We start from the raw sequence: 22754 nt of genomic DNA, 5'->3' as shown, positions 1-22754 counted from the left end.
AGCAGTGTATTAACAGAAGTATGCAAGCTCCCGGCAGAGGCGCATGTTAAGGATTTGTTTTAAAAGGCACATTTCCGTCTGCAATTAACATTTTTATAATTTATATTTCGATATATTACATTTTTAAGAAAATGTTTACAGTATTCGCAGCAAGAAAAAAGTTAAATTTCATTGTTTTCACTATCTTCTCCCTTTTAACAGCTAAGTACACATTGTCTGTATATGTAAATGTGCTATACATATATGTGTGTTTTTGCACAATTATTTGCTTATCCTTGGCGACAAATTTGCATATTTAACGTTAATTAAAAGCAAAGAACACAAACAAGAAATTACTCGTTGAAAATAGACTTATTCGATTTGTTCCTGTTTTAACTGTGTGAACTTTAATTGGCGAGTTGCAGGCAGCGTGTAAAGTGGCTGCCAGTCCGTAGCAGAAGTTCTGTAAAAAGTTGAAGAAGTATCGCACAATCCGAAAATAATAATCAACAACAAATACTGCTTACATAGACACTCAGACAACGACACAGACTTTGGCTTTGTGTATGGACTGGTACGACAATGTTTTCATTACAAGACCGATGACTGAGTGTGAGTGTGACTATGAGTGTGACTGTGAGTGTGACTGTGAGTATGGGTGTGAGTGCTGGCATCAGCCAAACAAACGAATATGCTTGATGAATACTCGACATCACGTACGCTTGAGAAATGTACGTGTTTCCATTGTAAGAAAAGTCAAGCCCGAAAGCATGGCAGACAAAAGCGAGTAGAGTATCTCCTGCTGGCCAGGCCAAGAAAAACAGCCAAGCGTACAGGAAACTGAGTAACTGTTACTCCGGTACCAAGTCGCTGGCGGTTAAGCGGCGGCCAAGTGCGAAATCCAGTGCCAAAAAGCCGACAACAGGACGAGGAGCATTAGAGCTCGAGAGCGGAGTGAACAAAACAATGCGCCATTTATCATATTCGTGGGTTCCTCTTTTATTTCTATTTTTCTGGATCACGAGTGTTTTATTGCAATTTATCATGAGATGACAGCACTCATACATACACACAAAACGGAGCCGCACGCACATTTACAACTCGTTACAACGTACCCCTTCCCTTCCCAAACCTCTTCTCAACCCAGAAAAAAGGTGTTCCTGCGAGCGCAGTTAATTTGATAAACTGCGCTTGTCGCTATTAACTGTTGTTGTCGGTTGTCTTTGTTGCTTTTACTTGTTGTGCACAACATGTCGCAGCTGGCACGCCCACCTCCGTGTGTACGGAAACTGCTACTGCAGCCCCCCCCCCCCCCCCCCCCCCCCCCCCCTTACCCAACATCAACGAGCTACGACAGTTTAATCACAATTCGAGTAGGAGATGGAAAATGGGCGTTACAGGCTGCAAAATAAATATTTTAATTTGTCGGATTTGTAGCTAGCTGGCACTAAAAATGTGATATAGATGCAACAGTAATAAATACTGGCAGCTGTTGCTGATCATAGCTTGTCAATTCTTATTATTCTTAGCGCACTTCGTGCAGCTTCTAAAATTACCAATAATATTCTATTTAAGTCATTAGCAAAACAAATATTTGTGCAGCTAATTAGTTTTAATTACAAGCAAATTTCAATTGTCAATTTCAATTTGGCGAATGCTGCTTATACGCAGTATTAATGGGCCACATGCCACAACGATAGCCTCGTAAAGCGCAATATAAAAAAATTAATAAGCATGATAAAAGCAAAGCCAAGAGAATCAGTCATTAAATTAAATTTTAAATTGATTTGGCGAAAACTAAATTCAATGTGCAAAAAACTGTTCAAATGAAAAGGCTGCGGGGCCAAAGTTGAAGCGAAATATAGCAAATAATAGTGACATGACGAAATACAATCATAATCATGGTGCAATGCAACCGCACAAAAACTTTCGCCATCAACAATGAGTAGCTGTGCGGCAGTGGCAGGCAGGGCAGAGCTGTGGCACTAGCCATATAAGAAGCTGGGGCAAGAGAAGGAGCCCAGTAGCAGCAGGAGAAAAGCAGCAGAGCAAATAACAAGCAACATAATAGAAGAATAGTTGCTGCTGCTGCTGCAGTTACTGAAAGAAAAGCCAAGATACAAGGGAGAAAGGGGGAGAATGGATACGACAACCACAACAGAAATAATAATGGCATATAAATGAAGTAACAAACATTGTTTTCCTTTGACATAACTCATTAACCAGCAGAGGCCACAAGACGAATTGAGGCAAGCCCAAGTTGGAGGTGCAGTTGCAGTTTGGTTTGGGGTTGAATTAGGACTTATCGCTTAGAGACTTAGAAAAAGATTGGGTGGCAAACCAGCGCTGCGCACAACGAACTGACAACATGTAAATTAATGTATTGCAGCTGGTCGCCAGAAGAAGCAGCAGCGGCAACTGCAGATTTATTCTTAGAAGATTTTAATAGAGCCAAAGCTAAAATTTCTTAATTAAAACAATAAGCAGGCGTAGGGCTAGGGCTAAGGCTAGGCCACAAATGTCTGCAATTATATGCATGGCACACCCAGTGAAGCAGCAGCCATAAGGCAACATCAACAGCTGCCAGTTGTATGATGCTGGCGTGGCAAATCTATCCGCAGAAACGCGACCGCAACCACAACGCGGCGCTTGCTGCTGGTGTCCTGTCAGCAATGTCGACACGACAGGAACGTCGAGGATGCTCCTGTAAATGAAGAAATTCCGCTGTCGTCTGTTGTCTTCGGGGCTGTCGCCCTCGACACGTCGCCTGCTGTGCTCTGCCTTATGACTAATGATTGAAATTTCATGCTCCATATGGGTGCGAGTTCGCCAGTTGTCAGTTCATTTGGCAGCCATGATGCGGCAAAAATGGTGAACGCTGCCGTAGTTAATTAGAGAAGAGTGTCATTCGCTTAACCGAAACTACGCAATTAAATGCTTGCTAGCACACTTTTAGGCGTGTAAACACGCGCACAAACGCCGAATTCACAATTGGCAATCAGGAATTGGCAATTGGCTCTACGTGATTTAGCAGAAGTTGAACACACACACGCACGAGGGGGCGTGGCCGTATAATCGATTTTCAAGTGCGAATATGGTACCACGCCTAGCCTACTTTGGGGCGCTCCCCTCCACCCAAGCCCTTGTGGGGTTTTGGTGCGACGCCTAAAGTTATTTGCGGCCATTTTTTAATCTACACTTGAACGCCGGCCTAGCACGCGTCAGTATTTGCGCAACGTGATGAGATTTTGCGGTTGCTAACCAATCGAGGGCCTTTATTTACATTTTTCTCAGCTTTTGCTTATCGATCTTTAGCTTTAGCTCTAGCTTTGGCTTTTTGCCCTGTTGCCTTGCCACTTTCTGCGCATTCGATGCGGTTTAATTTTTTACACCCAAAAGTAGACAACACAAAGGCGACAACTGAAACGCAAGGGTCCTTCCACAAGCAATAGCTGCTAGGCTCATAAGTTTACTCGACTGGCGACAAAAGCAAAACAAAAAAAAATGGTACCATAAATAAGAAATGTTTGTCTGCCTCACAGAAAAGTGGAACTTTATGACAATTCAATTGTTTCTTTAAAGAGAGGACTTTGAGTAAAAATCATGAATCAAAGGGCTAAAATTAAATTTATTGTTTAAAAGATATTTTTAAATGAATCGGAAGAAAATAAAATTCAATTGAATTGGGGCGATTAAAATTAATTAAATTAAATAAATCAATAGAAAATAAAATTTAATTGAATTGTAGTTACTAATGTCAATTGAAAGTATGAAGACATCTACAACTTGCATTATTGAATCGAATTCCAATATATAAGGCAAACTCTTTGATATCTTCAATAATAAAGTCAGCGCTCCTCCACGTAGACCGCATAGCTGACCAGTGGCTTGGTTAGCACTATGGCAAGATTTAGGGCTTGTTGCTGTTGCCGGCTAGACCGCGCTCTCAATTGCTTTTTGCGAATTCGCTTTTACGTAGAAATTTTGCCACTTAGCTGGTCGTGGAGCATTGATGGTAAGCAGCTGCTTTTGATTCCACTTGCAGTTCAGAGTCGATGTATGTATATGTGATTATACATAGAGCTTTAGTCTACTACGTCGATTCAAGTAAATGGCGCTAATGGCCGATCGAAGTCAGCCCGCAAAACGTCTCCGTCCACTTATCTGCATTTCAAGTGCATTCCGCACGGCAATTATTTTGCTCAATACCCGCACTTGACTTTAAATTGTCGCCGGCTGTGTCAGTCCCACCTGAACTCCCATCATCATCCTTTTTGAGGAAGGGCTTTTGCCCTTACGATTTTAATTTGTCGCCCTGTGCCAATTGTTAAGCAAAAGTGGCTAATTTGAAATTCTTTTGAGCGAAGTGCGCACATTTGTGAATGCCAACTTGACGACGTCGTCAGCCCAGCTGCGCCCACCGGGGGATTGGAATTAGTAACTGGGACCTGGGAACTGTGAACTGTCTGTCTTCGCTGCTGCGGCTGTTGCTACTGCCTGCCTTTGTCTTTGTGTCACGCGGCATGAAATTGAATTTTGGTCTGCAGCAGTTGACTGGCGACGAAAGCCAGCCAATTGGTCCAAGCCCAGTCCCAAACCTCATTCACCTCCTTCCTTTTCCCTCATAAGCCTTGCCTTCAATTATGGCTTACGGCCAAACGCCGCCATTTTGACACTCATACAGCGTAATTCGAAATGAATGAAAATTCTTTATAACTACCGTCAGTTTTTCTGCTATTTTCTCAGTTGTTTGTGGTGTTGTTTTGTGTGCTTGAATTTCAATTTACATAAGTCTCTGCATCTGCACCCAGCACCAGACTATGGTCACAGTCTCATCTCCTTTCTTTGTTCAACTTTTATCTTAACTTTGTTCCTCGCTTTTCTCTACTTTTTGTTGTCGGCTGCAAAACTTGAGTTGTTTTTGTGGTTAAATGTAAATTTTATTGAATTTAAATCTTTTGTGTCTGTCTACAGAGGAAATTGCATAATTATGCCTAATCTTGAGACCTATTGGCGTGCGACTTTCAAAATATGTAATGCATAGCAAAAATCGACACCCGAATCGGCCTAGGAATTAGTCTCAAGCTGATGCTATGGCATTTCAATGGACAAAAAATAAGTTGTGGAATATTTAACGCTGAAAGCCCGATTTTGTTGCCCAGCTTATTTGCTCCTATCCAAATTGAGATATGTATATATATACATAAATATATATAAATATATAATGGAAAGATAGAGAGAGAGATAGGGAGAATGAAATTTTTATCATTACATTTATGCAACATTTCAATCATTAATAAATCAATTAAAATAAATTGGAATTTTGTGCGCTGATGTTGAACGGGAAACGGTTTTTTCAGGGCCCTTTCTTCGATTGTGGAACTCCTCTGTTTCACTCGGTGATGGGTTCGGTTCCATGCCATTTAATGCAATTACGCAAAGCTCTCTTGATATTATTGTTTTTTTTTTTTTTTTTTTTTTTTCGTGCTGTTGCTGATATAAATCAAAAAATGAATCATTTGACGCGCTCGGCGGATCGACGAGCCCCGACAACAACTTAAATTATTCATTTGATTTATAGCAACACAAATTTGTGGAATGTAACCTGTGGGATACAAGGGGAAGCAGCGTGGTCCTGAATTAAAATGCATTTTTATAAGCAGCATAAAAAAAAATTATGTTTGCCAGACTAACAAAAAGAACAGAGAAATAGTTGGCACAAAACATCCTTTTCCCTATTCTGGACATAAAACTCCTTTCAGCGCATTACAAGGCAGACATGTCAAAACTTGTACGACGGCTGTCGTTGTGCCAGGCATAAGGCAGAATAAGAGGCGCACAAGTGATGGCGACTACGAACAGGAAGCAGCAGCAAATCCCTACATTCGCGTACACAGACCACACTTTTTGGCACATCAATACGCGGAGGTTTAGACATAAGCGTTAAGAGCATTAGAACTTTGCCTTGACGTATTCAATCCAACCCTCTCTAATAGATACCAAACGCAAACTGCTGACTTTAAATCAGGATTGTGACTAAGGATAAGGGCAAGCAACTACCAACACCCTGTCACATTAAGCCGACAATTGCTAACTTGCCCTTAAGTAGTTAATAGAAAAGAACAAGCATACTAATAACTTTTCAATGATATTTTCAGGTGTTTGATTCAGCCACACAAGACATTCCAGCACCAGCTGATATGTAAATATATATTTAAAAAAAAAACCTCAACCAAAATAATAGTAAGCCTAGCCCTGGTAGCGAGTCGTCGTAGTAAACTGTGTCGTATTTTCTTCAATCTTCCCCTGCTTCAAGTTTAATTTTCATTCAAAATCTTCTGTTTGCACTCGCGAATTTTGTAGGCATCTTCGCACTTGTTTGCGCTGCGTAGTGAATGAGAAGCGTGCTGAGACAACCAGGTAGGATTACTCCGCTCCGACAGACGACCAATTAAATCTTGTTTCACAAAAACCCCATCATATAAGCAGTGGGCAAACCATTGAGTGGCCTCCGTGACATTGCAAAAGTCATTGGCATGAAACATGAGCCATTCCTGTAAGGAGAGTTCTATTTGCTATGCGCAAATTCGCACAAGCACCGCGCTGAACTGACGTGGAGCCTCCTCAATCACAGTAAGCGCCAGATTCGCTTCGACCTTAACATACCGGGACTAGTATAGGACGAAAGCTATCATATATATACAATACACTATTTAAAATCCAATTCTTTTCAAAACTCCGCACCAACGAATAGACAAATGACTATCAATAAATAAAAATTCCTCATAATAAAGCCTCATCCAAAAACTGACCCTAAAATGCGCTGAAAGTCATGTTTATATAGTCAGAATTCAAATTTCGCAACTTGTTTAATCATGTCATTAGATCTAGTACTAATTGCTACTATCAATTCAATGAGCCGCATAAACCGCTTAGTCGAAAATTTGGTTTCATTGCCATTGCCAATCATTTTACAAGTTTGCTGCTCGAAAAGTTCAGCCCGCAGTTTTAATAATGCTGAGTAATCGAAGGAGCCCAAAATCAGATTGATGCCAATGTCGATACTTGGAGAGCGGCTTCAAAAACTACTGCGGCTTGAGGAAGTTTCGGAAAAAGTTGCTATAACATAAAACAAAAAAGTGATTTGAAGGCAAATTCATTTGGAGCACAACGAAACAGGATTACACTATCATTAGTTTTGTATTCAGGAAGACGCAATCTACATTAAAGTATACCAAAAAGTATATTTAAAACTAAAAACAAGTTTCATTAAAGTAAAAGAATGAAATAGCAGGAAATATAAGACTAGAGTTGTGCATCAGCAGTGTTCTATAATAAAAGTATTCATTGATTTCGTTTCAAAGCTGAGTCAAGCTCCACTCCAAGGATATTACAATAGCTACAACAATATCTAATGTACATTTAAATATGAATGTAAATATACAGATATATGTGTGGGTGTATGTATTATAATACTTCCGCTGCGGCTGCTGTTGCTGGTGCTGCAGTTACGGGCTGCGACTATTTCCGCTGGTCACATTAACTGCTGGCGCATAACTTTTCCAATTTGCTTTTGGCAATTATTGATATAAGCCAGCGGCAACAACACTTCAGCTCAGTTTTTCTCTGGCCCTCTCTCTCTCTCTCTCTCTCTCTCTCTCTTTGGCATTTGGGTATGTGAGACTGCCTCGTCCAAGCATATTTTCTTGCATTTTGCGCATATTTGTGCAACATTCTCAAAATTCTTCAACAAAGTTTTGTTATTATTGCCGTTTTGCTCGAGAGTCGAGAGCCGTGAGTACAGACTTGGTTTGGTACTGACTGCCACTTTGATTACTTTTGCAGTTGCCGTTGCAATTAGTTTGTTCATTAGACGAGGCAACAAACAGCCCATGGCTAGATATAGGCAGGAAGAGTAAGAGCTGCAGCTTGCCTTGAGTTGATTGGAATTCACACACTTAATTAGTTGCATGCCCAGTTAATTTCCTCTTTGTTCCTGCCACTGTAGTTAGTGATTGCGAACAATTTTTGCTACAATATATCTTTAAGATGTACACACTGCTTGCGTGCTTTGCAACTGACCGTTGGGGATGCAAATAAGTAAACAAGCGAGTAAGCGAGCCACAGCATAAGTTGAATAAAGTGATTTTCTGACTGTTTGTCGATGCAACGATTTTTGTAATGCTGCCAGTCTGTAAGCCCTGAAATCCAATACAGTTTTGAACTCGTAGAACTCTTTTAATGTTTTAGCCACAACGATCTGCACAAGCCCGTAAGGCATAAGCCGTGGCCCTGGTCCCGGATGCTGCTCCTGGGTGCCGCCTTTTACTTTGTATCTATTACACTGTACACATATTTGTTGCATAATACCAACTTGTGCACTGGCACATTGTTGACCAGTTGTCCGGTATTCTGAGCTAAGTCTCCTTACTCTGCCCTTTCGTATTTGCATTATTTCCCGATAGTCTAATGCCAAAGCATTTTGGTTGAAAAATCTACAATTCCGCATGCCGCAAAACAAAAGCAAATGCCAGAGACAAACTCGTCAAGATGAATGACTGTAAGCGAATCCAGCGATTCCGGCTTGCATACCAGCATTACTCTGTCAGTAGCCTGCCCGAGAGCCTGCACAATTCAAATTGCACATGTCCAGCCCCAAAAAAAAAAAAAAAACAAAACAAAAAACAAAAGAAATCCAACGAGTATGTGACTTGGGCAGTTTCTCTCTGCTGCTTAGAAAATTCTCAAGTAAATTTCATTGAATAAGGAATAAATAAGTAAATACTTGAGATAACTCCAAGATTCTCTCTCCCTCTCTCTATGCTGTGACAATTTTCTGCGGCGCTTTCAATTTAATTTTCCCCTTTTTTTTACCATTGTAGAAAGGTTGTGTGTAATTTAAAATCACTTCAGCTTGCAAAACACATCCACTGCTGCATTTGGGCGCTTTCACTAACCTATCACTGAAATCAAGTAAAGGCAAATCCACACAGCTAGAGAATGTGTGGTCAACCCAAATACGAGTATGACATTCGAGGCATCAACGAAACGTCGACGTGGCATCGCAAGCCAAGTAAAGAAATATTCGATTGCAAAACTGAAACGTGCCAAAGTCAGTTGACAAAGCGTGCGGTAACCCACATAATAAATACCTATTTTGTTGTAATAAAAGAGTGGGGAGAAGGGATGCAGGCGTCACAGGCCGTGTCGTTTTGTGTATTGAATTTTGCAAATTAATTTATATTTTACTCTTTGTTTAATTTTAAGGATTTAAACAAAAAAAAAAAAAAAAAAAAAACAAGGAACCGCAGTTACATAACTATAATACCCTATCCAATAATATAGAATGTAAAAATAACAGTTATCAAAATGGTATCCCCAACGTAACTGAAGTAATTATAATTAATTATATATACATATTTATTATAAATATGTGTACAAGAGAGTACTCACCTGTTTCTCTCTTCTCTTCTTATTAGCATCATGTTTGGTTGTACGCTAATTTATTTATCATAAAAAGCATCCCATTAATTGAACACTTATTTTACCGAACGAGGGCGAATCTATTTAACACACAGCCCGAACTTATCACGATTGCCGCCCTAAGCCGACATTAGCGCTTAAACAAAAACAAAAAAAACTAAAATGCAACTGCTCTCGCATCAACATTGCCGGCTTCTTGCATAAACGCTTTTGGCTGGATAACGGGATCAGCTTTGTAAGTAGATCAACCTCGAAAGCTCGCCAGTTTAATTTGAATTATGAAAAAGCTCAACACAAGAAAAAAAATAAATAAATAACACTTTAAGCGACACGTAATTATAATTTCCCGGCAGCGAAAGGGTGGCAATGATTCTTGGAAATTTATTAGACGAACATGATATCAAATTAACACCAGCTAATTAATTAAACCGAGGATTCGACCGATCAGGAAGGCAGACGCGGACATACTAAATTATCTTATTAAGCTCGCGTCGACACTATGCTGGCGTTTGCTGACACAAAAACAAAAGATCAAAACCGCACCGAAGCCATCCATAATTTTTCTCTTTTTGCGTAATCGGTATTGGCTGGTTGCACAACTAAGATTTTGGGATAAGCTTTTGAATGTGGATCAATCTCGAAAGCGCAACAATTCATTTTCATCGAAGAAGTCAACACAACTAAAAAAAAAAAATTAAAAAAATAAAACAATATAAGCGACACGTAATTACAATTTCACGGCGCTGAAAGAGTGGCAGTGATTCATGGTAGTTGAACAGAATAACAAAATTAAATTAAATATTTCTCCTATTTATTGCTCAATGTTCTTAAGCGAAGGTTCGACCGATCAGAAAGGCATTCGCGCACAGACTAAATTATCTTATTACGCTCGCATCGGCACTATGTCGGCATTTGCAATGAAACAAGAACAAAATAAAAGCAAGAAAAATAAGAACGCGCAATACACAACTAGGATAACGGGATCGATTCTTTTCGGCTGAAGTGCGCAAATTTATATTCATCGAACAAGCTCAGCACACTCATTTTATTGGAAATTTAACAGACGAATTAAGCATGAAAAGAAAAATAAGAAGAACGAGCAATACACAACTAGGATAACGGGATCTCTTTTTTTCGACTGAAGTGCGCAATTGATTTTCAGCGAACAAGCCTAGCACAAATACGACACTCATTTTAACGATAGATAATTATATGTACATATATACATATGTATATTCTTAGGCGATGAACAGAGGGTAGTGAATTTTTGATTTTAGCACTTTTAAAACTTGGTAATTTACTAAACTGAGATAAAAACGACTTAAGCTACACATGCTTATGTGTATGTAACACGACCGATCAAGAAGGCAGACGATCACAGACTAAATTGCCTTTTCTCTCTCGCGTTCGCTTTGTCGAAACTAAGATAACGGGATCAAAAGCGTTTCGACCAATGGCGTGAGCGCAACATACAGATAAAAACAGTAAATTTACCAGCTCATATGTATATTCAGTTTTGCTGATTTAGCTATTTCGTTAGCCGGAAACAATTGCAATTTTAAACTGATTTAGCTATTTTTATCATGGTATTCAGCTACTTTTTGTTCTAGCTGAAGCCAGGAGTGAAAACGTCAACGCTAATGAAATGTTAACAGTGGAAGAGTGAATAATCAACCAAAGACAAACACATACATGTGTACATACATAAGTAAACGCTGTTTGCAAATACGGTGATCTAATTAATTGCTCTAAATACTTGCGAGGCTCTTAATGGCTGAGTTTGTTAAGAAAATATGAAAGAAATAATAAAATTAAGTTTAATAAATATACGATGTAGTTTTTAAGTCACAATTTTCATACATTTATTTTGTTTGTTTGTCGAATAATTGTGTTAAAACTGGAATTTTTCAATTTGCGAAACGTTTTGGCAGACTGTAGGACTGTCACATAGAAGAAGAGTGAAAGACTAAGCTGCCGGGCTCCTCAACTTCAGTGGCTGAAGTCGCGGCACGCATTGTTTGCGGGCCGGCATGTGCGACAGCAACAACTTTCCGACGGCCCATGTGAGATCCGCAGACGTTGACTGTGGAAGCTGTCGTCTGGCTCGGATTCCTTAACTGACTTTGCAGCGCGCAATTGTTTGATAATGACACTAACATGATGCTGTACTGACAACTAGGCAAAAGAAACCGACTTGCCATTTTTTGGGCAAGGCCTCTCAAAATTATATACGAAAATTGTTTGTAACGGGCGAATTTTCCTTTCCTAGTCGCAGCTGTTCTACCTCTGCCTAGGCCGAATCTCATTTTGGTTGGCGGTTGTTTAGCTGCTTTCCACTGAGGCTGAAGCTCGCTGCAAACGTTTGTAAATTAAGTTTTAAGCAACATGTCTGCAAAAATCATGCCCGAGGACAACAGCCCCGGCCTTTGTTGCCCTCGCCCATTCCGGGTGCTGTCGCAGGCAGTTGCAAGATTCCTTTTTTATTTTTTTACTTGTTTTTTTTTTTATTTTTTTTATTCCTATTTGAAGAATGGAAATTGTGTTTTGTGTATTTGCTGCAGTGGTCGCAATCGTTCTCGTGCAGTTCCTTGAGGAGCTGCTTTACTATTTTCGCATCATGCCTTTCGTACTTGCATTCTTTTTGTTTTATTATTTTTTATTGTATTTTACTCGCCGTGCTATTTACACTGCCACAGTCAACAGTCGGCGTCGGCAGTTGCTTTTCCTGTGCCTATTTATATATGTATGTATGTATGTATTTGCTGTACTTGCCAGGCATAGAACGGCAGGACGTCTCGACGCATTTGTAGTTGTATTTGTATTTGTCTTTTAGTTTATTGTGCTGGGCCGGGCCACAAGAGCTACCAACTTAACCAGCAAGTTTCGTATTTGGGCTCCGTTGAGGCAAGGAATTCAATTTTAGAATCGCAAAGGACCCGGCGCAATTGTGGATGGCTCTGGACTGACTAACTGCATTTGATTACAGTTCGTTTCATTTAAAATGATTTGCGCAGTTGATCAGCTTACGTGTGTCGGGGCAGTGCCTAATTAATGCCACCAGAAATCGATGCCACATGCAAGAGTCAACTGGTCGACGACGAGATATTCTATATGAAGTTATTCTATTGTATTCACATGCGCCACTCTTAATGCCTGTTTATTAACAACAATGTTAATACTAATAAAAACTATACATGTACAAGTATTTCCACTTTCGCACAACTTTATTATACCCTGCTGATGTCCTCATTTTTGGTACAGAGTAACCTGCAGTAAAACTAGCAACAGTCAAGGCAACAAATTTTGTCTATATGTATATGCAAATATTGTTTAACAATAGCACTAGCTTAGCTAGGATGAACCACCGGCAAACACTTGCCCAGCAAATAATTAAAACCCAACGAAGCTAAGCAGACAAGCAGCCAACCAACAACAACAATAGCAACAATAAAATAATGTTTGCCCCACCAAAAAATGCTTGAATTCAGACAAAGATTCAACTGGTCAATACAACGTTAGGAAGTTGCTATCAACTATTGTTCTGTTGAAGACGCGAAAGGTCATCCACCAGCTGCCTTATGGCCACAGTACAGCCCACAATACCGAAGATAATACCCAATATTATTATCAAAATGTCACGTATTAGCTTCCAACGCAGTCGACCATAGCCCACATCATAGTTCACAAACATGTCAATCAGTGCCGGACATAAGAGATTCAAATTGCACAGAGAAAATGCACCTTCCAGTTCGGTCAATGCGGCTAAATTTGGCACCACAGCAGCCACAATGCCTACAAAAAAGCATTGAGCAATATTGGCATAACGACCATGTCAGGCTGCACCACCTACCAGTGCACAACAAAAAACAGAGGCGTACCAAGATTTCCAATGCACAACGACGCTTGCGGCTAGAGCCGTCCTTGCCCTCCTTTCCATAGTCACTGAAGACAACTGTAGTGAAAACAAATCCGTTCAGTGGATAACTTAGAAAGATGCCTAACGCAATGGACGCCTTAATAAATTGTGAAAGGCTGAGGATGTTAAGAAATTAATTATATACTGGGCTGGTAGTCTACTTAAATTGTGATATTAGTCAAAGATGTGATCTACTTACACCTCATTTTGCGGAATATTTAACGTAATGCTAGCTTCCACATGTTCTCCGTATCGCCAATAGCCCATGATTCCGAAAAATATGTTTGAGCACAGTATGCAGAATACGGCCAGATTAAGCACACCAAAAAAGCCGAGATAGCTTTCTGGATGGGACATGTTGGCTTCCACGACGAGCATCTGTGCGTATGTTTGAGCTTCAGCGAATGTTATGTTCTAGAAAGCAACTATTTTACGCACCGATCCAACAGCTGTTAGCGAGAAGGCTGCAATTCCAAAAAACATCATCCAGTCCGTAGGGGGCTTAAACATTTCTCTCTCCTGTAGATTGGGCAGTCCCCGAAACAGATAATACATGATGCACAAGAATCCCGCATAGAGCAGAATGTTTGATATAAGATTCAGCGGCACCAGAAACTTAAGCTTGCGTATCATAATGAATGGAAGTTGAAGCACACAGACGCAGAGCACGTAGTAACGCTCGTTATAGTCCTTAAGGTAATAATCGCCGATTTCTTTAAAATTCTTGGACACAAAGACAATATAAACGCAGCAGAGACCGAACTGGCCAAAAGCCAACACACAACTGGTAAAGAATCCAGCCACACGAGCAAAGCAATGCACGCAGCCTGGTCCCAACTCATAGGCAATGCGCACGGCTTCCGGCATGGATACCTGCGGCACTTCGATGCGACGACAGCACTCGGTCATCCCAGTGATCTATGCGGGAAAGCTAAATGCAAATAACTCCAATTGGACCGTGCATAGGCAGCATAGGCAGCTGCACATACACACCAGCAAATGAATGCAATAGGTTAGCAGGATCATCAAGATCACAGAGAGCAGGGCGCCGGCCACAACGCCTGAGTAGCGAATAGCTAGCGGCATGGCCAGAATTCCAGTACCTATCACACACTTAAGCAGGGATATGAATGCATCAAAATTGCTGTCGGAGCAGAAACAGGAGTCGGATCAGTAGCTGAGTCATTTACCTTCGATAACAGGCTAACATGACTTTCACAATGCTTACTTCAAGGGTACCAGAACAGTGCGTTTCTCGTATGGGTCGTAAATGTAAAGCGATGACTTGGAGTGGCTGCCAGGAAAATTGCATCAATTTAACACATATGGGCTTATAATTAATACACGCAACGAAAATACTCACAGCGTAGACGGCGGATGGGATTCCTCCGCTGCATTCGCCATTTAGGCTACGGTTGCTTGAAAAACGGGAAACCTGAGTCAGTTGTGAACGGCAATTTTGATAACAAATTCAAATGAGTGTAGACGTTAGTAGTTTTATGTCTCCACACTACAGCTCCACACACATTCAATTTACTTTACACTAATCAGAGTGCTTACAATCAAAATCAAAATGGCTGCACATGCGCTGCACCCATTACCATAATATGGGCAAATTATTGCATACTCTGAAGCGAAGCTGTGCCGCATAAACTGCACCAACTCAGTGGACCCTGAGACAGTTGCAAAGCCAGCGCCTCTGGCAGCCGACTTACAACAATTCGCAAAGCGACCGTACAGTGGTTATTAGCTATGAAAGAACTTAATCGAATAACAAAGCTGCTAGAGGAGGTATTAAAAGGTTAACAGAAAACGTACAATTGCAAAAATATACCTTTAAAACATATTTACTAATTGTTCTCTTTTTAAATTAATTAGTAATAGGTCAAAAGTTTAACAATCCTTAAAAGCAGCTCGCACTGTATCTTGTGTCTAGATAACCAGCTCTCCAGCTCAAATTTCAATTCCAGCTGCAGGATGCATCTGTCGAGTTGGCGCTGCCGGAGGACGATTGTCATGCCAGAATGTGCACTTCCGCGTCCGCTTAGTTGTGTGAACTTAACAGTAAATTGAATTAAAATTTATTGTGAAAATTGCAAAATTCCAAAACGCAGCAGCAGCTACGAGCAGTGGGCTTCAAGGAGACATCAGCGCAAATCCAATACAAATAAAATTAAGTAAAAATGCACACACACACACACGCATGGTGAAGGGGGGTGTTTGGGGTGCAGGGGTCGGGGTCGCCGTGTGTTTGCACAAAAATATGCAAATGTGATATTGTCGTTGGCGACATTTACAACAATTACAATAACAACGAACGGCAGCGCCAACATTGGACGGGACAGGCGGCAACTAACTGCGTGCGACATGTGACACGATATTCAAATAAAGGCGGCCAGAGGCAGCAGCCGAGACGTAGGTGGGAGGGCGTGGCATTTATAGCATATATTTTGCATAAAAAAAGAAATATTCAGCAAAGCAGCGGCAACAGAGCAAGAAAACGAGCGAAAGCAGCAGCACAGAAATCAAATAAAACAAATTTGGAATTTTACAGCAGGCGAACAGAAGAACCTCTTCTACATACATATATACAGAAAAACGAGTACATATGTATATAAAGAGGAGTCCCGCAGATAACTTCAACTAGCGCTTCCCAGCATTCAGCGATGTGTGGGAGTGTCTGTAGGTCTTTTTTTCTGTGGAGACAAACAGACTGACATTCAATTTAAATTCCTATACAAATAATTTCGTGCCAGATCAAATCCAAGCAGGGGATGAGCATCTAAGCATTGCAGATTATGTTGATTATTTAACTGCGATACTGCGACATTTGCCATAATTTGCCTAGCTCAATGTCAATGAACACAGACGCCAAACGTGTCATGCTAATAATTATGCATTCCTCACCACGTTGCCAGCAACGCTCTATTCTGAGGAATTATTCCGTGTTCATCACCTGCTAAAGCTAAACTGAAACGGAAAGACCATATCTTTTCCACAGGGATCGGCTTCAAGATACCTTCTACAAAGATTTTATATTAAGACAAATTAGAACAAATTACGGTGTGATGCCCACAATTTTTTTAGAATATTGATCTATCCAGAATGTTAAGAGCTTCAGAAATTCATAAATTTTAAGTGGCAAAGTCTTGTTCATCTATTGTTGAACGTAGGGTATACACGTAATTTCTCCTCAAAGCAAATTTTCCTAATGCAGCGCACGCACTGAGCTGCGTGCTACTTTATCCTTGGCGACTGGCTTCGGTTTACCTGACTGCGGCTTCGACCATTATCGCTGCGGTTATCCTGTCCTCCTCATACCTCTACTCCTCGCTGTTATCATCAATGTTATCAACAGCTTAGCTTAAACTTTATGCGACTGAAAGATGCACCATGCTCCACGTTTTGCTGCAGCTGCTTTCTCATGCTTTGCGCATCAATGATTTTGATCAGATTTACTCACGCTGGCCACTGCTGATGGTGATAAAGAAAATTAAGATGATGACGACGCGGCCACAGGACGCGTTTAGCAGCCGTTTTATCTTGTTTCCCACAATATTTTTGCATTTATAATAAAATTCATCGTAATTTTTCATAGTTTTACAAAGTGGATTTTTATTAGATTTGCATTTCCAGCAAACCTACTTATGCGCGGACATACGTATATATGTATGAGTATATATACATATACCGTGTTGAAAAAAAAATGGTTAAAGGCATTTAGATTTTCATTGCTGTTTTTTCTATAAAATATCTTTATCAAATATCAATCGATTTTCATAAGGTTTGGCTATTGGTTTATTGCTTCGCCTCTTGATCAATAAGGCATCTGTATTTAGTCAAAATTCATGTGAAAATTGTACCCTCAAATATCCTACATTGACATAGGTCCACATTTCCCACCTTATAACTCGGTCAAAACTCAACCGATTTTCATAAAGTTTGGCTTTTTGTTCATGGGTTGGCCTCTAGATTTATTCGGCATCTAAATCTGGCAACACTATTTTAAGTCAAAATTCATGTGAAAATTTTACCCTCAAATATCATATGTATATAGATAAAGGTCAACATTTCATACCCCATAACTCGGCCAAAACTCAACCGATTTTCATAAGGTTTGGCTTTTTGTTGATGGTTTGGCCTCTAGATAAATTGTGCATCTTAATCTGGCAACACAATTTTTAGTCAAAAGTCATGTGAAAATTGTACCCTCAAATATCCTATATAGACAATGGTCAACATTTTCCACCCTCATAACTCGGTCAAAACTCAACCGATTTTCATAAGGTTTGGCTTTTTGTTGATGGTTTGGCCTTTAGATAAATTCTGCATATCAATCTGGCAACAAAATTTTTAGTCAAAATGCATGTGAAAATTTTACGCTCAAATATCAAAATAAACAAAGGTCAACATTGCATACCCCATAACTCGGTCAAAACTCAACCGATTTTTATAAGGTTTGGCTTTTTGTTGATGGTTTGGCCTCTAGATAAATTGTGCATCTTAATCTGGCAACACAATTTTTAGTCAAAAGTCATGTGAAAATTGTACCCTCAAATATCCTATATAGACAATGGTCAACATTTTCCACCCTCATAACTCGGTCAAAACTCAACCGATTTTCATAAGGTTTGGCTTTTTGTTGATGGTTTGGCCTTTAGATAAATTCTGCATATCAATCTGGCAACAAAATTTTTAGTCAAAATGCATGTGAAAATTTTACGCTCAAATATCCAAATAAACAAAGGTCAACATTGCATACCCCATAACTCGGTCAAAACTCAACCGATTTTTATAAGGTTTGGCTTTTTGTTGATGGTTTGGCCTCTAGATAAATTGTGCATCTTAATCTGGCAACACAATTTTTAGTCAAAAGTCATGTGAAAATTGTACCCTCAAATATCCTATATAGACAATGGTCAACATTTTCCACCCTCATAACTCGGTCAAAACTCAACCGATTTTCATAAGGTTTGGCTTTTTGTTGATGGTTTGGCCTCTAGATCAATTCTGCATATCAATCTGGCAACAAAATTTTTAGTCAAAATGCATGTGAAAATTTTACGCTCAAATATCCAAATAAACAAAGGTCAACATTGCATACCCCATAACTCGGTCCAAACTGAACCGATTTTCATAAGGTTTGGCTTTTTATTCATGGGTTGGCCTCTAGATCAATTCTGCATCTTCATCTGGTAACACAATTTTTAGTCAAAACGCATGTGAAAATTGTACCTTCAAATATTCTATATAGACAAAGGTCAACATTTCCCACCTTCATAGCTCGGTCAAATCTCAACCGATTTTCATAAGGTTTGGCTTTTTGTTGATGGTTTGGCCTTTAGATAAATTCTGCATATCAATCTGGCAACAAAATTTTTAGTCAAAATGCATGTGAAAATTTTACGCTCAAATATCCAAATAAACAAAGGTCAACATTGCATACCCCATAACTTGGTCAAAACTCAACCGATTTTCACAAGGCTTATCGTTTTGTTCATGGTTTGGCCTCTAGATCAATTCTGCATCTTAATCTGGCAACACAATTTTTAGTCAAAATGCATGTGAAAATTGTACCCTCAAATATCCCATATAGATAATGGTCAACAATTCCCACCCTCATAGCTCGGTCAAATCTCAACCGATTTTCATAAGGTTTGGCTTTTTGTTGATGGTTTGGCCTTTAGATAAATTCTGCATATCAATCTGGAAACAAAATTTTTAGTCAAACTGCATGTGAAAATTGTACCCTCAAATATCCTATGTAAACAAAGGTCAACATTGCATACCCCATAACTCGGTCAAAACCCAACCGATTTTCACATGGTTTGGCTTTTTGTTGATGGTTTGGTCTCTAGATCAATTCTGCATCTTAATCTGGCAACACAATTTTTAGTCAAAATGCATGTGAAAATTGTACCCTCAAATATCCCATATAGACAAAGGTCAGCATTTCCCACCCTCATAGCTCGGTCAAATCTCAACCGATTTTCATAAGGTTTGGCTTTTTGTTGATGGTTTGGCCTCTAGATAAATTCTGCATCTTAATCTGGCAACACAATTTTTAGTCAAAATGCATGTGAGAATCGTACCCTCAAATATCCTATATAGACAAAGGTCAACATTGTATACCCCATAACTCGGTCAAAACTCAACCGATTTACATAAGGTTTGGCTTTTTGTTGATGGTTTGGCCTTTAGATAAATTCTGCATATCAATCTGGCAACAAAATTTTTAGTCAAAATGCATGTGAAAATTTTACGCTCAAATATCCAAATAAACAAAGGTCAACATTGCATACCCCATAACTCGGTCAAAACTCAACCGATTTTCACAAGGCTTGGCGTTTTGTTCATGGTTTGGCCTCTAGATCAATTCTGCATCTTAATCTGGCAACACAATTTTTGGTCAAAAGTCATGTGAAAATTGTACCCTCAAATATCCCATATAGACAAAGGTCAACATTTCCCACCCTCATAGCTCGGTCAAATCTCAACCGATTTTCATAAGGTTTGGCTTTTTGTTGATGGTTTGGCCTTTAGATAAATTCTGCACATCAATCTGGCAACAAAATTTTTAGTCAAACTGCATGTGAAATTTGTACCCTCAAATATCCTATATAGACAGAGGTCAACATTGTATACCCCATAACTCGGTCAAAACTCAACCGATTTTCATAAGGTTTGGCTTTTTGTTGATGGTTTGGCCTCTAGATAAATTCTGCATCTTAATCTGGCAACACAATTTTTAGTCAAAATGCATGTGAGAATCGTACCCTCAAATATCCTATATAGACAAAGGTCAACATTGTATACCCCATAACTCGGTCAAAACTCAACCGATTTTCATAAGGTTTGGCTTTTTGTTGATGGTTTGGCCTCTAGATAAATTCTGCATCTTAATCTGGCAACACAATTTTTAGTCAAAATGCATGTGAGAATCGTACCCTCAAATATCCTATATAGACAAAGGTCAACATTGTATACCCCATAACTCGGTCAAAACTCAACCGATTTACATAAGGTTTGGCTTTTTGTTGATGGTTTGGCCTTTAGATAAATTCTGCATATCAATCTGGCAACAAAATTTTTAGTCAAAATGCATGTGAAATTTGTACCCTCAAATATCCTATATAGACAATGGTCAACATTTTCCACCCTCATAACTCGGTCAAAACTCAACCGATTTTCATAAGGTTTGGCTTTTTGTTGATGGTTTGGCCTTTAGATAAATTCTGCACATCAATCTGGCAACAAAATTTTTAGTCAAACTGCATGTGAAATTTGTACCCTCAAATATCCTATATAGACAGAGGTCAACATTGTATACCCCATAACTCGGTCAAAACTCAACCGATTTTCATAAGGTTTGGCTTTTTGTTGATGGTTTGGCCTCTAGATAAATTCTGCATCTTAATCTGGCAACACAATTTTTAGTCAAAATGCATGTGAGAATCGTACCCTCAAATATCCTATATAGACAAAGGTCAACATTGTATACCCCATAACTCGGTCAAAACTCAACCGATTTTCATAAGGTTTGGCTTTTTGTTGATGGTTTGGCCTCTAGATAAATTCTGCATCTTAATCTGGCAACACAATTTTTAGTCAAAATGCATGTGAGAATCGTACCCTCAAATATCCTATATAGACAAAGGTCAACATTGTATACCCCATAACTCGGTCAAAACTCAACCGATTTACATAAGGTTTGGCTTTTTGTTGATGGTTTGGCCTTTAGATAAATTCTGCATATCAATCTGGCAACAAAATTTTTAGTCAAAATGCATGTGAAATTTGTACCCTCAAATATCCTATATAGACAATGGTCAACATTTTCCACCCTCATAACTCGGTCAAAACTCAACCGATTTTCATAAGGTTTGGCTTTTTGTTGATGGTTTGGCCTTTAGATAAATTCTGCACATCAATCTGGCAACAAAATTTTTAGTCAAACTGCATGTGAAATTTGTACCCTCAAATATCCTATATAGACAGAGGTCAACATTGTATACCCCATAACTCGGTCAAAACTCAACCGATTTTCATAAGGTTTGGCTTTTTGTTGATGGTTTGGCCTCTAGATAAATTCTGCATCTTAATCTGGCAACACAATTTTTAGTCAAAATGCATGTGAGAATCGTACCCTCAAATATCCTATATAGACAAAGGTCAACATTGTATACCCCATAACTCGGTCAAAACTCAACCGATTTTCATAAGGTTTGGCTTTTTGTTGATGGTTTGGCCTCTAGATAAATTCTGCATCTTAATCTGGCAACACAATTTTTAGTCAAAATGCATGTGAGAATCGTACCCTCAAATATCCTATATAGACAATGGTCAACATTTTCCACCCTCATAACTCGGTCAAAACTCAACCGATTTTCATAAGGTTTGGCTTTTTGTTGATGGTTTGGCCTCTAGATCAATTCTGCATCTGAATCTGGCAACAAAATTTTTAGTCAAAATTCATGTGAATATTGTACCCTCAAATATCCTATATAGACAATGGTCAACTTTGCATACCCCATAACTCGGTCAAAACTCAACCGATTTTTATAAGGTTTGGCTTTTTGTTGATGGTTTGGCCTCTAGATAAATTGTGCATCTTAATCTGGCAACACAATTTTTAGTCAAAATGCATGTGAGAATCGTACCCTCAAATATCCTATATAGACAAAGGTCAACATTGTATACCCCATAACTCGGTCAAAACTCAACCGATTTTCATAAGGTTTGGCTTTTTGTTGATGGTTTGGCCTTTAGATAAATTCTGCATATCAATCTGGCAACAAAATTTTTAGTCAAAATGCATGTGAAAATTTTACGCTCAAATATCCAAATAAACAAAGGTCAACATTGCATACCCCATAACTCGGTCAAAACTCAACCGATTTTTATAAGGTTTGGCTTTTTGTTGATGGTTTGGCCTCTAGATAAATTGTGCATCTTAATCTGGCAACACAATTTTTAGTCAAAAGTCATGTGAAAATTGTACCCTCAAATATCCTATATAGACAATGGTCAACATTTTCCACCCTCATAACTCGGTCAAAACTCAACCGATTTTCATAAGGTTTGGCTTTTTGTTGATGGTTTGGCCTCTAGATCAATTCTGCATCTGAATCTGGCAACAAAATTTTTAGTCAAAATTCATGTGAATATTGTACCCTCAAATATCCTATATAGACAATGGTCAACTTTGCATACCCCATAACTCGGTCAAAACTCAACCGATTTTTATAAGGTTTGGCTTTTTGTTGATGGTTTGGCCTCTAGATAAATTGTGCATCTTAATCTGGCAACACAATTTTTAGTCAAAAGTCATGTGAAAATTGTACCCTCAAATATCCTATGTAAACAAAGGTCAACA

General features: G+C 39.2%; 1 protein-coding gene across 3 annotated transcripts; it reads right to left on the bottom strand.

Moving 5' to 3' along the window:
• Positions 1 to 12674: 12674 nt before the first annotated feature.
• Positions 12675 to 14846, bottom strand: LOC115762443 (glutamate transporter polyphemus). Of its 3 annotated transcripts, none has more exons than XM_030704642.1 (7): positions 14742 to 14846; positions 14607 to 14672; positions 14372 to 14522; positions 13817 to 14296; positions 13578 to 13756; positions 13313 to 13494; positions 12675 to 13254 (listed from the first exon to the last, which is right to left on the bottom strand). In XM_030704642.1, the coding sequence occupies exons 1-7, from the start codon at positions 14780 to 14782 to the stop codon at positions 12992 to 12994; spliced, it is 1362 nt and encodes a 453-aa protein (XP_030560502.1). In that variant the 5' UTR covers positions 14783 to 14846; the 3' UTR covers positions 12675 to 12991. The 3 variants fall into 3 exon arrangements, with proteins under 3 accessions (XP_030560502.1, XP_030560504.1, XP_030560503.1); XM_030704643.1 differs by having other exon boundaries at positions 13144 to 13254; positions 13341 to 13494; XM_030704644.1 differs by lacking the exons at positions 14607 to 14672; positions 14742 to 14846 and having other exon boundaries at positions 13817 to 14309; positions 14372 to 14454.
• Positions 14847 to 22754: the final 7908 nt, after the last annotated feature.

This window comes from Drosophila novamexicana, unplaced genomic scaffold (genome assembly GCF_003285875.2).
Source record: "Drosophila novamexicana strain 15010-1031.04,08,12 unplaced genomic scaffold, DnovRS2.1 tig00000564-arrow-pilon, whole genome shotgun sequence".
Taxonomy (NCBI): Eukaryota; Metazoa; Arthropoda; class Insecta; order Diptera; family Drosophilidae; genus Drosophila; species Drosophila novamexicana.
This window is presented reverse-complemented; position numbering and strand designations above follow the sequence as displayed.

Bases quoted from the DNA above. Each gene is read 5' to 3' on its own strand.
- LOC115762443 (XM_030704642.1), bottom strand. From the start codon at position 14,782: ATGGCGAATGCAGCGGAGGAATCCCATCCGCCGTCTACGCT. The intron at 14,297-14,371 runs GTGTGTATGTGC...TTTCCCGCATAG, and splicing joins CCTATTGCATTCATTTGCTG to ATCACTGGGATGACCGAGTG. The intron at 13,255-13,312 runs GTAGGTGGTGCA...GCTTTTTTGTAG, and splicing joins CTGTTTTTTGTTGTGCACTG to GCATTGTGGCTGCTGTGGTG.